The 17,363-nt window shown below is 36.1% G+C and overlaps 1 protein-coding gene across 1 annotated transcript in view; it reads right to left on the bottom strand.

Annotated features, from left to right (window-relative positions):
- Positions 1–17,160, bottom strand: part of LOC107567525 (contactin-5) — a 210,787-nt gene extending 193,627 nt beyond the window's left edge. The window contains exon 1 of the mRNA XM_016253217.1: positions 17,048–17,160. Coding sequence (XP_016108703.1) covers positions 17,048–17,102 — 55 coding nt within the window. The 5' untranslated portion in view covers positions 17,103–17,160. The remainder of the gene's footprint in view (positions 1–17,047) is intronic.
- Positions 17,161–17,363: the final 203 nt, after the last annotated feature.

The raw sequence follows: 17,363 nt of genomic DNA on the forward strand, positions 1-17,363 counted from the left end.
GTTGTAAATACAACTTAACCACTGATTTTTAGTCGTGTCCTCTTTTGGAAGACCAAACAAAGTAGTTTCGCTTTCACAACGAAACACACCGCGGGCTAGAGTGAGCGGAGGCCGGCGGGCTTGAGAACGGCGCTGCTGGCGGATTCGACAAAGGAGTGGCCGGCGAGCTTGCAGCAACCACATGTGACGACCCTGGGCTGGACTCCGCTTCGTCCACGGTGAAAGCAGATCCGGCGATCCACAGCGCGAAGTTGATGTATTTCCTCATCGACCAGCACGGATCAGCTCTAGGCATGACAAAGCAGATATCGTCCTCTTTTGGAAGGCCAAACAAAGTAGTTTCGCTTTCACAACGAAACACACTGCGTCTCGACATGGCGAGACAATCAGCAACAATACTACAGCGAGAATAAAAGTTACGCCTTCTTTCTTTGCGTGAACATTTGGGCGGCTGTGACCGGATCTGACTGGTGCTGCTAATTATTTAATAGTATTATTTAAAGCAGTGTTTTTTAAACCTGTCCTGAAGGACACCCCCTGCACTGCACATTTTGTATGCTATTGATTGGTATTGCTTTGTTGCAAATAGGTGTTTCATTTGATATCACTATCGTAGTGATTAGTGTTCCTGCTGATGAAATTGGTGTACTCTGTCAATTCCAAGTCAATTCTCTTTGCAGATGCAGCTACTTTGCAGTACAACAGATTTTGAACACTCACAGAAACTTAACCACCGTGTCCTCAGCAATCAATGGAGACACCTATGTTCTTTGGTGTGTCCCTAAACACAACACTTGTAATGCCACTTCACTTCAGCAGCTACAGCAAGAAAACAGTAATGGTGGACTGCTGCTTCTCACTCAGGGCGGTGTCTATGCTAACAGGGCAGAGAGTGTTACAAATGGGTGGGACTTTCCCTAGTATAACATATATAGGGAGAAATCTGGAACCGCTTGTTTGGAGAGACATTTTATGATTTATTGGGATTATAAAAAAATGAGTGGGTGGATTTTTACCATTATAGGCTGGTTGTTTTCACACACTGCGGCCACACAACTGTGTTCAAACACCTTATAAAAGTGATTTTTGCACAATAGGTCACCTTTAATACCCCTTTTTTTCCCAGTCTACATTCATGTTAATTGAAAAAAAAAAAAATGTGTTCCACAGAAGGAAGTCACATGTATTAAAACACATTAGGATGTGTAAATAATAACAGACGTTTCATTTGTGGATGAACTTTCCCTTTAAGAGAGAGAAAACACACAGCTCGCTCAATGACTTTTAACACCAGTGGCTGACTCTTAAGTACTGTGTGGGTAGAGTTTTTAAAAATGGAATGAGCACAGCGAGTTGTTTCAATCATATTTTGGTTGGTGATCAGAAGAAATTATTTTGATTACTAATTACAGCTTGTAAAGTCAGCAAGTGTTTGTACTTGATTTCAGCTTGAAATAAATTAGCAATGCAGTTATCGTCTTATGGAAAACAAATATACTAATCCCTTTCAAGATGCAGTTTCAATTAGAGCTTTCTTTTAAAAAAAGGTCTAAAATTGCTGAATTGTCAAGCAAGAGTTTTTTTTTTTTTAAGCAATGTGTAGAACTTAGACTAACTAAATAAACTACCACTTTAAAGTTTGGGGTCAGTATGATTTATTTATTTATTTAAGAAATGTCTAAAGAATATGCTTTTATTCAGCAAGGACACATTAAATTGATTCAAAACTATAATAATACATGTATGTATTTATAATGTTACATTACATTTCCATTTCAAATAAATATTTCTCAAATAGTCTGTTTATCAAAGAATCCTGAAAAACTAATTAATTACGATTGTTTCATCTATATTCAACTGTATAAGAAAAAAACAAATTGAAAGTGTTGAAAATTCAGCATTGTCATCAATTGAATAAATGTGTATATTTGTGAATACTTTTGAATGGCAGTGTAAATATACTGAACCTATGAAGTATAAACAGTTCTTTCTACCTTAAAACCAATAAAAGTTAGCCAGCAAAGTAACACCTGCCAAATAAATAAATAAATACATAAAAAAATCTATTGAGAAGTCATTAGAATTCAAAATGTGCTATTACGGCAACACTTCAATAAGCTTTAAGTCAGTGGCAGTGTGACCTTTTTGCGCAATATTTACTGTAGTCTGCAGGCCGCCTGCGCATGCATTTATTTTCTGGTGTGTAAGCACATAGCTGAGAGTAATGGCTGTTAAGTGTGGCTCTCTGGTAGACCATCAGCATGAAGTGCCGGTTTATTCTTAATGCAGGTGTCCACATCGAGCCATTATGTATCGGTCCCTGACTCAGCTTCGGTCCAGCAGCAGGAGACAGTTCATTCTAATACTAAATAAAGGACGTGTAATTCACACAGATTTATCTGATGCAGCCGTACACCATTATAGGCTGGTTGTTTTCACACACTGCGGCCACACAACTGTGTTCAAACACCTTATAAAAGTGATTTTTGCACAATAGGTCACCTTTAATACCCCTTTTTTTCCCAGTCTACATTCATGTTAATTGAAAAAAAAAAAAATGTGTTCCACAGAAGGAAGTCACATGTATTAAAACACATTAGGATGTGTAAATAATAACAGACGTTTCATTTGTGGATGAACTTTCCCTTTAAGAGAGAGAAAACACACAGCTCGCTCAATGACTTTTAACACCAGTGGCTGACTCTTAAGTACTGTGTGGGTAGAGTTTTTAAAAATGGAATGAGCACAGCGAGTTGTTTCAATCATATTTTGGTTGGTGATCAGAAGAAATTATTTTGATTACTAATTACAGCTTGTAAAGTCAGCAAGTGTTTGTACTTGATTTCAGCTTGAAATAAATTAGCAATGCAGTTATCGTCTTATGGAAAACAAATATACTAATCCCTTTCAAGATGCAGTTTCAATTAGAGCTTTCTTTTAAAAAAAGGTCTAAAATTGCTGAATTGTCAAGCAAGAGTTTTTTTTTTTTTAAGCAATGTGTAGAACTTAGACTAACTAAATAAACTACCACTTTAAAGTTTGGGGTCAGTATGATTTATTTATTTATTTAAGAAATGTCTAAAGAATATGCTTTTATTCAGCAAGGACACATTAAATTGATTCAAAACTATAATAATACATGTATGTATTTATAATGTTACATTACATTTCCATTTCAAATAAATATTTCTCAAATAGTCTGTTTATCAAAGAATCCTGAAAAACTAATTAATTACGATTGTTTCATCTATATTCAACTGTATAAGAAAAAAACAAATTGAAAGTGTTGAAAATTCAGCATTGTCATCAATTGAATAAATGTGTATATTTGTGAATACTTTTGAATGGCAGTGTAAATATACTGAACCTATGAAGTATAAACAGTTCTTTCTACCTTAAAACCAATAAAAGTTAGCCAGCAAAGTAACACCTGCCAAATAAATAAATAAATACATAAAAAAATCTATTGAGAAGTCATTAGAATTCAAAATGTGCTATTACGGCAACACTTCAATAAGCTTTAAGTCAGTGGCAGTGTGACCTTTTTGCGCAATATTTACTGTAGTCTGCAGGCCGCCTGCGCATGCATTTATTTTCTGGTGTGTAAGCACATAGCTGAGAGTAATGGCTGTTAAGTGTGGCTCTCTGGTAGACCATCAGCATGAAGTGCCGGTTTATTCTTAATGCAGGTGTCCACATCGAGCCATTATGTATCGGTCCCTGACTCAGCTTCGGTCCAGCAGCAGGAGACAGTTCATTCTAATACTAAATAAAGGACGTGTAATTCACACAGATTTATCTGATGCAGCCGTACGCATCCTGAGACACTTCAGCACATCACTGAAAAGTTTAAACTCAGAGTTGTATAAACAGGGAAATTTCTTATGCATACAAAAGTGGTGAACATTTTGTAAAACATCAGCAATATCAACAACATTCAGAGCCATTGTCCATTATGACGATGGCTATGCACATTTATAATATTCAGTGCTGTATTTCAGTTAGAGCTGAACGATGCCAAATGTACGGTATTACATAAAATGCTAATCCCATAATCGCATATATCTATACTTCTGAAAAAAAAGAAAAGAAAAAAAAAGGTACATTTAGATAATTGTGGCAGATGAGTATTATCAAGTTGGTGTTGAGTACCTTAGAATTCAAATTAACATTAAATTACATGTTCATATATTAAATGCAATTCTTACAATTTTAATATTTAGAATTATTAAATGAATAAATCAACAGACAAACTATTTTATATTATATAAATTAAATTAGTTTATATATGAAATTATAAACAGACAAAGAGACAGACAGGCAGGTAATTATTAATAAAAATGTATAAATTATAAATTTTATAAAATTACAGAATTATAAATAAATTTTATAATTATAAATGTTATTATTAAAATAAACAATCAATCAATAAATACATGCATAAATACATACTTTCCATACATACTATTTAGGATGGATTCAAACTGGGACACAATTAATGTTTCCTCAGCTACCCAGAGTCAGTATCACACATTCACAGGCATAGAGCAATGCACCCACCCATTTCAAAGGATGTTTCAACATCCATATCGCTGGGAAGCAGATTTTTTTTTAATATGCTGTAGTATTAAAATATCACATCTAAATATTTGACCTGTGAATAACCAATAATGGTTGTGAACATGCTTGTTTCACAGTTCAATTATCAAACATAGCCTTACTCCCACACAAACATTGTAAGTATTCCAAAAAAAAAAGAAAAGAAAATACAGAATCACATTATATGGACAAAATGTGTAAATGGAAATACACTTTGTGTGGTGCTTATTGCAAGTTTATTCCATTCTTATGATGCTGAACTGTGCATGTCTACAAGTAACAATGGACAGGAAGAGTGAAAACAAGGCTGGAATCAAGAGCAGAACTAAAGCAATCATCTGAGACAGATGTTGGCATTTGTTAATAGGGCATACGTCCAAGTTCATGATTTCACCAGAACCATGATTTCACCATGTTACACTACAGTGTTGTGGAAGTTACTTTGAAACTTTAATTTAGCTTTCCTAGCAACAAACTACTTAAAAGCATGCTGTCTTCATGTCATGTCAGAATGACCGTATTTAAGAGATGAACACACATGAATGCCACCACAATGTAATTATCTGAATTTTCTTTCAGACTTTTCAAGTTGAAGGCGTGTCGATTAAAGAATCATGACGGAAACAAATTGGTCATAATTAAGTCTTAATTGTGTATGTTGACTGTGCAATTATCTTGCACCTCTGTTATGTAACGCTGATGAAGAATAGCGATGAAGCTTGCCAGATAAAACTACTCATTTAGCTGCTTAATGAGGTGACAGGATTGCACAACAAAACTACATTTCCCAGCATTCTCTTTGGCAGCATGAGAATGATTGAATACACAGATAAATCATCAGTTACACACCTAATGCACATTGTTTGTTTCAAAGCAGCTTGACAGTGATAAAAAGGAACATAACAGCGTTCAAATTCATCAGTTATGAAACTGTTTCCAACTGTAATGCAGATCTTTAGAGAATAGTGTCAGTTCAGCTCAATTTAGTTCAATGGCAATTCAATTCAGTTCAATAACAGCGTTGCAAAGTTCATCAATTATGAAACATATTCAGTTCACTATAAAGCAGGTCTACAGAAGGCAACGGTTTCATTATTCAGCTCAAGTAAGTTCAATGGTGATTCAGTGTCAGTGTTGCAAAGTTAATTAATTACTAATATGCTCATGTGTTCCTCCACCAAATTCACCTGAATGTACATCACATAATAATTATGACTTCTGAGCTTGTAAGTAGTAACTTCCCAAGTGGGCTTGAAGGCAGCAGTAGTTCAACTACAGTCAAGCCAAAGTAGTTTGCTACATTACAAGTAGTTTAAAGTCATGGCAGATTAGGTAATGCGCAAATAAAAACTTAGGGCAAGATTTACTAAACAGGGCAAATTAGAGTGAGAATGCAATTCCATCAGAGCCGGCGCTACCTATAGGCAGAAGAAGCAATTGCCTAGGGCCTCAGGCTTTGAGACGGTGTCAGGGTTCTGTCACTTCGGTCTAGTTTATTCGTGGTTTTGTGACAGAGCCCTGACACACCCGCCATGTTTTCATGTGAGCGTGCGGCCTTGAGTGTGTTTCTTTCACGGCTATAATAACATCCTCAACAAACAAAAAAGAGATTACCTTTTGATAAAGTTTAATATGTACATAGATTACCATCAAAAGTTTGGACACATGTTTTTTTTTTTTTTTTTTTTTTGAAAGAAGTCTCTTATGCTCAGAAAGCCTGCATTTATTTGATCAAAAATACAGAACAGTAATATTCAGCAAGGATGTTTTCAATTGATAAAATGTGATAGTAAAGACTTATACTGTTATAAAAGGTTTCTATTTTTTAAAACAACTTTTCAATCATCAAAAAAACCCTGAAAAAAGTATCACAGGTTATAAAATAAATATTAAGCAGCACAACCGTTTCTAACATTGATAATAAAACAGCATATTAGAATGATTTCTGAAGGATCATGTGACACTGAAGACTGGAGTAATGAAAATTCAGCTTTGCATCACATACATAGATTATATTTTAAATTATGGTAAAATTTTTCTATATTTTTGATCAAATAAATGCAGGCTTGATGAACATAAGAGATTTCTTTCAGAAACATTAAAAATAGTAATGTGTCCAAACGTTTGACCGGTACTGTATAAATAAAAATATACAACATTTGAAATGAAATGTTGTATAAATAAAAAGGTTAGGAATCATATTTGTTTCAAGTGGGGGTGGGGGTCTCCAACATTCATTTTACCTAGGGCCTCCAAATGTCTAGAACCAGCCCTGAATCCCATTAAAGCGCTGATGGGAGTGAAAATTTCCATAATGACCAACACAATCTACCAATTATCATTCTATTACTATCAATGTGTTTTTGGGGCACGAAATAATGGCACAACTACCAGTAAATTGACTATGGCAAAACTTAGTAAATCATATTGTGTGATTCATTTAAATACTCTCCTCCCACTCCCATACATTTTGAGTCTGAAAGGGAAACGCCTATAGATGCATATGCAATAAGGTCAGCCGCCAAAAACAGAAAAAGAAAAATCTGTGTCCACGTCTTTTCAGCGCCAATTTTTCACTGCGTGTCTTTTGTAAATCCTGCCAAAAGAGAGCTTGCTATTAGTAAATCTGGCCCTTATGGTATTATGGCTGGGAACTGTTTGAAATGGTGAACCCTTGAATAGGTGTTTAGAGACAAACTAACCAAATGAACCGATTCAGTACAATGAATGATTGCCACATATGACAGAGGACATGCTAGGGCAGTGTGCTTAATATGCTTGCTTGCTTGTAGAGGTAAGCCCAAAGTGTACATCATTTTTGTACACGTATGCTAGCATATGCATACAGTTGAACACGTAGCAAGTATTCTCTATTTGATATTTTTGTGCGAACACAAGTGGTCGACACATGCACTCTAGAAAGCTCCATCTATTTCCAGTGTCTACTATATTTTTCTCCAGAAGTTCTAACGATAAACAAATATATTTGTACTCTTTTAAACCAAAGCTGAGCTATCTTATACCCTCTCACACAAGCGCTTGTCAATGGGGCCATCTGTTGCTGTATCTGCTATTTTGTCGTTGTTGTTCCGTCTCTTTAGTTTTGTTTTCTACTATGAAACAATGGCCCGGAAGAGTGGTTACAAAAGTCAGGTGTTCCGTGTACTATTCTGATAACAAAATACGCACTGCATGCTGACCGTCGCGTATGAGTAAAAAGTGAAGTATACTTTGGGCTTCACAATTGTGTCTAATGTGACCAAACAGCACAATGTAGCATTTTGTCATGATATGGTGCAACTTGCTACAGAAGTGTTTCAACCTGCAAATGATCCAGAGCATGGTAGCACATCTGGCCTTCAACCAGCTAAAAAAGGGAACATAGAGGGTGAAGCCTCTGTAAAGCGATTCAGTGGCAGTTCTTAAGGTCGACTCCAAAGCCCTGACTTTAATGCAAGCCGCTACAGGAGTGAGACCATCAGGGGTGATGTGGGCCTTTTTTCAGCTGATGAAAGATCAGGCATCCCATCTCATTCTGGATCATCAGCAGAAGGTTAATCATGCTATCTTGATGGCCGCTGCTAGACCAGGAGCTGCACAGTATATTGAAGCAGGATGGGTCTGATTTTCTAATGTCTCACATTGTTGTCTCAAACACTACCTCAAGCTTTCTTGCTGATCTTCCATAAAGCATAAAATTAATCCATAACCATAAACAAATGCACTGTATGACTCTGGTTTACTCCCACAAATATTTTCTTCATTTGTAAGTCACTTTGAATAAAAGCATCTGCTAAATGGTTAAGTGTAAATATAAATACTGTACAACCAGTGGCAGCGTTGGGGAGTAAAAGGAGCAATGCTGCTAATTGTATCTCATTATTCAAAATGTGACAGAAGCTCAGTTCTTTTAATAATAGTGCAGCTTTTCCAGTAAAGAGGTACTTTTTTTAACGATTAGCCGTGTGGCGTGACAAAATGCTAAATCACAATTTCTGACCTATCGTATTGCACACTCAGCTTTACAACCATGTGAACTGCATTAATAAACTAATCTCTCTGATTAACTATATATTCCTTGGAAATGTGCCATGAAGCTGAATATCTTAATCATAAAGGCACGAATAATGACTTCAAAATGAATAACAAATTCAAACGAATAATAGATGGTCAATCCTTGTTCTTACTAGATAAGCAGGTTGCAGCACGATATTTTAAATACAATGAAATAGTGAGTATATAAAAAAGAATGTGCAAACTCTCTTGAATGAAAGTAAGTGCATAAGTGTAAACATTACTTACACTACCAGAATAAACATCTGTTTTGTATTTTTACATAAACAATGTATTTAATAGGCTATTCTATGTATTAAAACCAAGTATAAATCTTATCAGTTAAGTGTTTTTAAGCATTTTACATTTATTCAAAAATAACAACTCAAAGCAGTAACAATTTAAACAATATACCTGTATATTTTTATATATTTATTAATATTATATATTTTATTAATTATTCAGAGTGATTCGCAAACGAGGAATGTGCACGAACACAAGAGGCGGGATTTATCGCATGAACCAATCATAGCCAATCATAACAAGTCATAGCCAATCATATCACAATGGAGGCTTCTCTCACATGATTTTCCCGCATTCCTTCTCAATTACCCCCCACCAAACCCAACGCATGCTTTAGGGGGTCTGATAAAACTCAATGGGCTCAGGGGAGACGAGAGAGTCGTGGACTCCCGCTGTAACTTTACCCACTTGTGTTGCTGTTGGACAGTGTTTCTCTAGAAAAAATTGTGATTTATATGCTTTTATTATGTCATATTTTGTAATATGCCTGTTGTTTTATTTTTGTACAATTACTTTTTTTGAGGAGGCACTGCCTCCTTTGCCTCCTCTGAGGAAATGCCCCTGCTAGAAACAGAAATTATGAAGAATGAGGGATTAAAGATGCTTTCTCTATGTTGTACTGTACAGTACATGGGTTCCACAAACTATTTTTTAAATAGCTTTCAAAGGTTTGTGGGGGCAAAATTGTAATTTGGCAAAAAAGTAGTGGGAACATGCCCCGTCTATTCCTCACATCAATGCCCTGCTACAGAATTTACAGAAATTGTATATATAACTGTATATATACACATTTATAAATTATACAAGGTGTATTTGTTTTATGTTACATATGAAGGCCAATGGAACATAAGTACATTTAAAACAGGCTTTTCATATATTTTGGACAAACTTCCAGTTTAAGACCTGCCAACATTTGGTTTTATCCAAATTATTTTGCCATTACAACAATTATAGATATTGACTTTGCTGCACACCCCAAACTCCATTCATTTTCCAAACCAATTCGTGAGCAGGGATGAGAAACATCAGTTCAGAAGGGCCACTGTGCTACAAAGTTTTGTGTGAGGGGTAGGTTTAGGGGTAGACTTAGGGTAAGGGGACAGGAAATACAGTTTGTACAGTATACAAACCATTACGCATATGTCCCCACAAAAAAATGGAAACCAGCATGTGTGTGTCCCTTTGAGTAGCTGCACTGTAAGTGAGCTCCTATAAATTTTGAGTAGCTTCTAACTTGACAAGCTGCAATTTCAAAGTAGCCTCCTCAACACTGCCTGTAAAAAAAAAAAAAAAAAAAACCTTGTTACCGAAAAAGCTACACTGTTTTGACAAGCTGAGCTACTGTCACACTACTGAAAAATGTAGTTAAGCTAGTCGGTAGTAGCTACCTTTAGCTAGTTACTTGCTGGCACTATTGTGTGAAAAGTTTCTCAGCACCTGTTAGAAAGCAGAATAGCCACAACGACTCCCTGGCAACAATTCAAGTCATGGACAGACCCGAAGAACAAATTACTTATTTGCCTTGCAGTAAACAGATTGTAAAGTATTTTCATGCTTTCTGCACGTATTTCAGATTGCTAGAGGCAAAGAGGGGGAAAAAATGGCCCGGCAAAAGATTATCAGTCCAATTTTCCTCCACAGTCAGGCTCAATTCATATGTTTTATCCCTTAGAAAATAGCAGCTACATTTGCAGGTCACGTGCAGATGCTGGAATTACCTGTGGGGAGACCAAAATGCCATTCTAAATGGCCCAGACGGGCAGAGAGGGTCAGCTTGCTTGATTTCCTAGTGGGGGAAAAATCTTTCATGTCTTAAATATGACACAGTAAGAATCTTGCTTCTGGGAATCACACCCAAACATAGAATCCCCTTGAGATAACTCAAAATAGTGCTAGTTTAGTAAAACCCAACATAGTTGAAAATGGAGGGACGTTTCACCTCTGGCTGTATGTAGTAGTGTGTAATATAATGAGCAAAACCTCAGTAAAGTCATCATGTCGGTCACATATTTGACAGGCACCTCTAACACCAACATTCGCAGGTTGCCATCTCTCATAGCAGGACTTTTTCTCTTTCCCCCATTCAACCCTCACCCCATCTCTGTCTCTCTCCAAATCCCAATTGACATTTTCATTTTGAAGCACACCAGGAGTCTCAGATGGTATCACATCGTAGAGAGTGTTCCTGTGCACCGCTCACTCTGTTCCCACCAGCATCAGAGTGTTTATTCAGAGACAGACATGGCCCGGGGGAAGACGGTCACCTGCTGAACCTTTCACTGAGATTAAGCGCTGAAGGGAGTTTGATACTAGGGCTAAAAAGATCTGACGAACCAGACTAATATGAACTGCGCACAACACAGACGTCAATGTAAGTTATGTCACTTTGCAATTTAAACAAATAAAGCAGAAGAACTTCATGATAAATAAACACATTATAGTCACATGCCATTAGCTCTGTTTAGCAGAATGTAGGCATTATCCCGACACAGAGGCTTATCCGTAATTGCAGAGACAGAAATCCCAGAATGTATTTGTTACCATCTACACAGGTTCACTGGAAAAATGTGCCTGTGGTGTAATTTCTGCTAAATTACTGTATATTACGATGCTTCTTTTTGTGTATTTCACAAAACGAATAAAATATCCAGAGTGGTGCTAAAAGTGCGTTGATTTCTATCTGAAAACAGATGAATGTGAATTAGGTATGCAACAATACAGTTAGCCCACAGTTCAATACATACCTCGGTTTTTTAACCACGGTTTTCGGTTTGGCTCTGATGGCTTGGCACATCAGAATGTTTTTGCAGTTTAAGATGCAATTTTTTAAACAAATTAACAACAAAAAAACTCCTTTACACTTCTGTGCACTGGAGAAAGACGTAGATTATTACAAGTCTACTTAACATTTATTTTGAGAGAAGTATTATTTTTCCTATTTTACCCAAAATAGGATGGATTGGCCATTATTGAGTGCTATAACACGTGTATTGTCTCTTTTATTAATACTGGAAGCCAGAGGGTGCCCGTGCGCAGAAATTCCAGATATGCAACACAGAAGTAATATAGAACTTATGACATTCCAAGAAATCCCTAATATGGACATAGGCATCGCTATCATTGGGAATTAATCAAAAGAAGAGGGAACCAGGTCATTACAGCGGAAGGTGTTTTGGCGTGTGTTACTTTGTCAAATGCACGGTTTAAGCGGGGAGGCATTTCCTCATCTCAGCGCATGAACTCACGGGCACACACAAATGCATGGAAGTTATATAAATAGAAAACGGAAATAAAATGGAAATAATGGAATTCACAAGCGCATACTGAACCGTGGATGTCGTGCCGAACAGTTCAATATTATATTGAGAATTGTGGCATCCCTAATGTGAATCTGGCAATTATTTATTATGTTGCAACTGGTTGTTGTATGCATAGTGGCATTTCGGAAATGTAATGTCCGGTGAACGGTGCTAAAAGTTCATTTGAAATCTCATTTGAAAATAATGTAATATCTACACTAAATCCTATCATTTAAACCTAACTGATAGAATTAACAAAAGCAAATGTGACATAAAAACAGATTTGATAAAAGGATCATTCCATTATAGCTTGCTTCTACAAGACTTTGTGCTCTTTTATTGTGTTTCACAGGACTTGTGTTCCGTATCGTCCAATGCTGTACTAGGTAAGTTACCAAGCAAGTTTACTATGTCAGAAAAGGCATACATATGGAACACAAGTTATGTGATGCAACTGTCAAAATGTGTTTGCAGGATGGTATATGAAACATTATGGTATTTTAAATGGAATAAATGTTACTGGTGTTTTACTGCCAACATTTACTGCTGGAAACTGCAGTGAATTGTATGAACAGCCAAGTTCTGCTAAAATGTAGGTAGAGGCACATTTTTTTTTCAATGAGCCTATGTTGTTATAAATATACTGATATGTTATTTAAAAGAATAAATATGTTCTTTTATATTTTACATTTGGAATGTTTTACCTATTGCTCGTGAGTGCTATGTATGTTCATTTAATTTTATTTTAAATTAGCATACATAATAGACAATTTTGCAACAGGTAGGATTCAGTTTACACCACATTTCTGTGGTATCCGCAAATACTTATTGACTGTCAAACAGCTTAACAATTCAATGACATCACGGCTATATTGCAATTGGTTACTACGGCACACATGTTCTAAGTTGACTGCTTTCTCAAATGGTGGAGCCTCAGTGGTTGGTATCTCCCCATATTAAAACATCTCTGTTATTAAGTCATTGGCTTTAACAACATGCTAACATTACACTCTGTCAGAATCTCAAGTGACCTCATAAGTGACTCTAAGTGACAGCTGTTGACTATGTAGAGTGTTCCAAATGAGTCACTTATGAGGTTCCTTTTCAACTACTGGTATCCGCAAATACTTATTGACTGTCAAACAGCTTAACAATTCAATGACATCACGGCTATATTGCAATTGGTTACTACGGCACACATGTTCTAAGTTGACTGCTTTCTCAAATGGTGGAGACTCAGTGGTTGGTATCTCCCCATATTAAAACATCTCTGTTATTAAGTCATTGGCTTTAACAACATGCTAACATTACACTCTGCCAGAATCTCAAGTGACCTCATAAGTGACTCTAAGTGACAGCTGTTGACTATGTAGAGTGTTCCAAATGAGTCACTTATGAGGTTCCTTTTCAACTAGTATGCTGCCTTAGTAGACAGTTACCTGTGGGCATTTTAATATTAGGTCGAACAGAAGAATATTGTCATGAATTATTTTGTATTATTAAAAAAAAACCATGCTGTTTCAGATGGATGACTTTTTTGAATTGTGCAACACTGATTGAATGACATAATGGAAATCTGTGGGATTTCATGTGTGTGTGAGTGTGTAATCTGTTCCTTGCTCAGATGCTGTGTGGGTTTGAGTGATATAAACCGTGTGACCAGGCTCCACAAACACTGTATTATTATATAATAGTGATGATTATTTGAGATGTTCGGCTGCACTGAAAACAAAAGGTGAGATCAAGTCTTTCATAAATTCATAAAGCAATGGGTGCAAAAGTACTACAAACCCGATTCCAAAAAAGTTGGGACACTGTACAAATTGTGAATACAAACAGAATGCAATGATGTGGAAGTTTCAAATTTCAATATTTTATTCAGAATACAACATAGATGACATATCAAATGTTTAAACTGAGAAAATGTATCATTTTAAGGGAAAAATAAGTTGATTTTAAATTTCATGGCATCAACACATCTCAAAAAAGTTGGGACAAGGCTGCCCGAAGATACGGGTATCCAGTATGGTTTTCCGGCCTTGACCCTTACGCACAGAGATTGTTCCAGATTCTCTGAATCTTTGGATGATATTATGCACTGTAGATGATGATAACTTCAAACTCTTTGCAATTTTTCTCTGAGAAACTCCTTTCTGATATTGCTCCACTATTTTTTTTTTCTTTGAGAGTGCATATACAGTACAAGCAAGACAAAATATTGAATTCTTATGAAGTGAAACGATCAGTCTGTGCAAGAAACTCAACATTATTTACAACATGATTAGCTGTAATCCATAGCCTCAGGCAAACAGTCTGGAATGCAGTTCATGAATGAATCATTCTTTCGAACCAGTTCATTTTAGTGAACTGGATGAACTTGTTCAACCAATCAGATTAAACCGAATTAAACAGTTTGTGGCTTGAGCGGCATCTACAACTTACTTAATGAAACTCACTTTCAGATGCCCCCGACATTACTTGATATTGAGTTAATATACGGGTGTATATGGTCCCTGTTTTTTATGGTTTCTCATGGTTTATGTAAAAAGGTTAAAAGACTAATTTATTCATGCTTTAGACATGTAAAACATCCATGTTTCACATAATTATTGGGTGCTTTAGTAATAAATATAATTGCATATGTGTTTGCATGTGTCTTTGCATGATCAAGTAAACAAACTGGTGAATCAATTATTTGAACCAGTTCACTGAAAAAAAAACAGTTCATGGAAAATAATTGAACTTCCCCATTTGCCTGAGGCTCTGGATTACAGGTAATAATGTTGTAAATAATGTTCAGTTCCTTTTACAGACCGATTGTTTTGCTTCATAAGACCTCAATATATTGTCAGGAGCCACGGGGATAATTTTTTTTGTGCCTGTATATGCTTTTTTGGACTCTCAAGTGGCGGTAGAAACTGATTTGCATTTTATGAATCACCAAGGACCACGGTTTCAGCTAAAAAAATCTTCCTGTTATCCAGAAAAAAAATCTTTATTAGACTGAATGCGAGTAAATCAACAGCAAATTTTCATTTTGGGATAAACTATCCATTTAAATAATATAATGAGGTTTTAAACGTTTTTTTTTTCTTCCCCTTAAATATGCTTATAATGAACTGTGTAAAATTATAATATAATGTGTATTGCAATGCATTTGCAACTTTTAATGCAATTTCATACAAGCCAAAAGTGCTATTTTATAGCGCATTACAGCTCTGATTCAGTTGCATAATTATAAATAAGAAATGTGTATTGTCTTGAGACTTGAAAGTATATTATCTTGAAACAACTAAAAAAAACTTGCTATTCTGTTTATTTTTGTTCCATCATGCTGATCTGCAAAACAAACACAGACAAAAACAAGCCCTATTCAGACTGTAATTGTTTCTCATGTGGACATCTGTATATATAGATAAAAAAAAATAATTTGCATGGCACCTCAGTGATAAAACTCATGGATTTGGATGGCGATTTATTCATGCTCGAGAAGTGAGTTCTGTGATCCTGCGAACCCAGGAACGCACTGCTCATCTGATTGTCTGCTGTAAATAAAATGTATTCTTTATATTGTGTACATTTTATAAAAAAAATTACTCATGGGAAATGTATTCTTCCTATTCCAAGCTTATTTTATAATACAGACGTCATATTGTATATAACTGTATGCGATATACAGCAGTTACAGTATGTATATAATTGTATATAGTACATAGTTGCTACCGTAATAATGACCCATTTCAAATGTTTACATGCTTTTCTTCTCTTTCTTCTTTTTGTTCTTAACAGCTCCCACTCACTGTAGTGAAGCAGTTATGAAATATTGTTCTTGTAAATACTAAATAAATAATGCAAATTACAGTGAAGTGCAATAATTACCGTACAGTGCTCGGCAGTGGTCAAAAAGGATTTAAACAGTGAATTTTGAATCGATTTCTTCTTGTAAACTCAGAGATGTGGATTCAGACGGCAATTAAATTACCACACGGCTTTGGTGTTTGTCAAAAAACAGTAGGTAATTCAGCTGGGGATTTTTACAGGGTGGTGGGAGAAAAACACTGGCATTCTGGATTCGGACGGCAATAAAATCTCAGACTAACCCCTGTCCTAAATGTTGAAAATAGCTTACGTCCCCATGAGAAACAATTACCGTCCGAATAGGGCTATAGTGAAACAAACAGTGAAATGTTCCAGCTCAGGATTAGTAAAACAGAATTAACTGTTGTTTATTAGACATAACAATATTGCTTGGTTAATCTCACAGCTTTCATATTGTTATTCTAATTTCTGCTCTTCAGAATTCCTTTTATCGGTTTTCAGAACAGAAGCCGTCTCTACAAAGTGGTGCTTCAAAAGACGGCATGTGAAACATGAGCATGCTAATAGGAATACTTCATCTCTCGACCAGGCTTGTTTGCCGTAGCTTGGTATGGTGCAAACATCTGTTCAATAATTGCACACCCAGGGCTCCTCTATCTGCTAAAGACGTATAACACTACACATAAAAAGACTACATTTTAGACGTCAATTATGCTATCTGATGTTTACTTAACCAAGCCATTACCAAGCTAACAGTTCAAGACAATACCTCAACAGCATTATGAGAGCTACAGATAATGTGAATACGAGGGCAGTGGAGCACTAACAAGCCCTGAATAACAAAAATACCATGAAGTGTTTCACGGCAGCCCTTTGTTAATATTGCTGAGAGAAAGAGAGAGACAAGACAGAGGAGGCTGTTTTCAGGAAAGGCAGTTTCTGATCTTGATATAATCGCACCGCCGCTCTCATACCTGCTAGGCCGCTGATAACTGACAGCAGGAGAAGTGGTTTCCATGGTGACCCCATACTTGTTCTGGAGGGTCCCTTCCGTGAGATTGTTAGTAGGTCTGTTTCTTCATTAAAGCAGTGCCTATGAAAAACAAGATGACAACAGAGAGGGACAGAGTGAATTTAATGTGAATGTGTGAGTGAGAGTGAAATAAAGAGGTAGGTTAGTTTAACTCAAAAATGGTGTTGCTCTATAAAGCAGTCCCGAGGGCTAAACCTGATGGTTCAAGAAGTATCAGGTATCGGAGCTCTGGAGCAAATCCTGCTGAAACACAGCAA

Source organism: Sinocyclocheilus grahami, unplaced genomic scaffold (assembly GCF_001515645.1).
Source record: "Sinocyclocheilus grahami isolate Dianchi unplaced genomic scaffold, SAMN03320097.WGS_v1.1 scaffold1165.1, whole genome shotgun sequence".
Taxonomy (NCBI): Eukaryota; Metazoa; Chordata; class Actinopteri; order Cypriniformes; family Cyprinidae; genus Sinocyclocheilus; species Sinocyclocheilus grahami.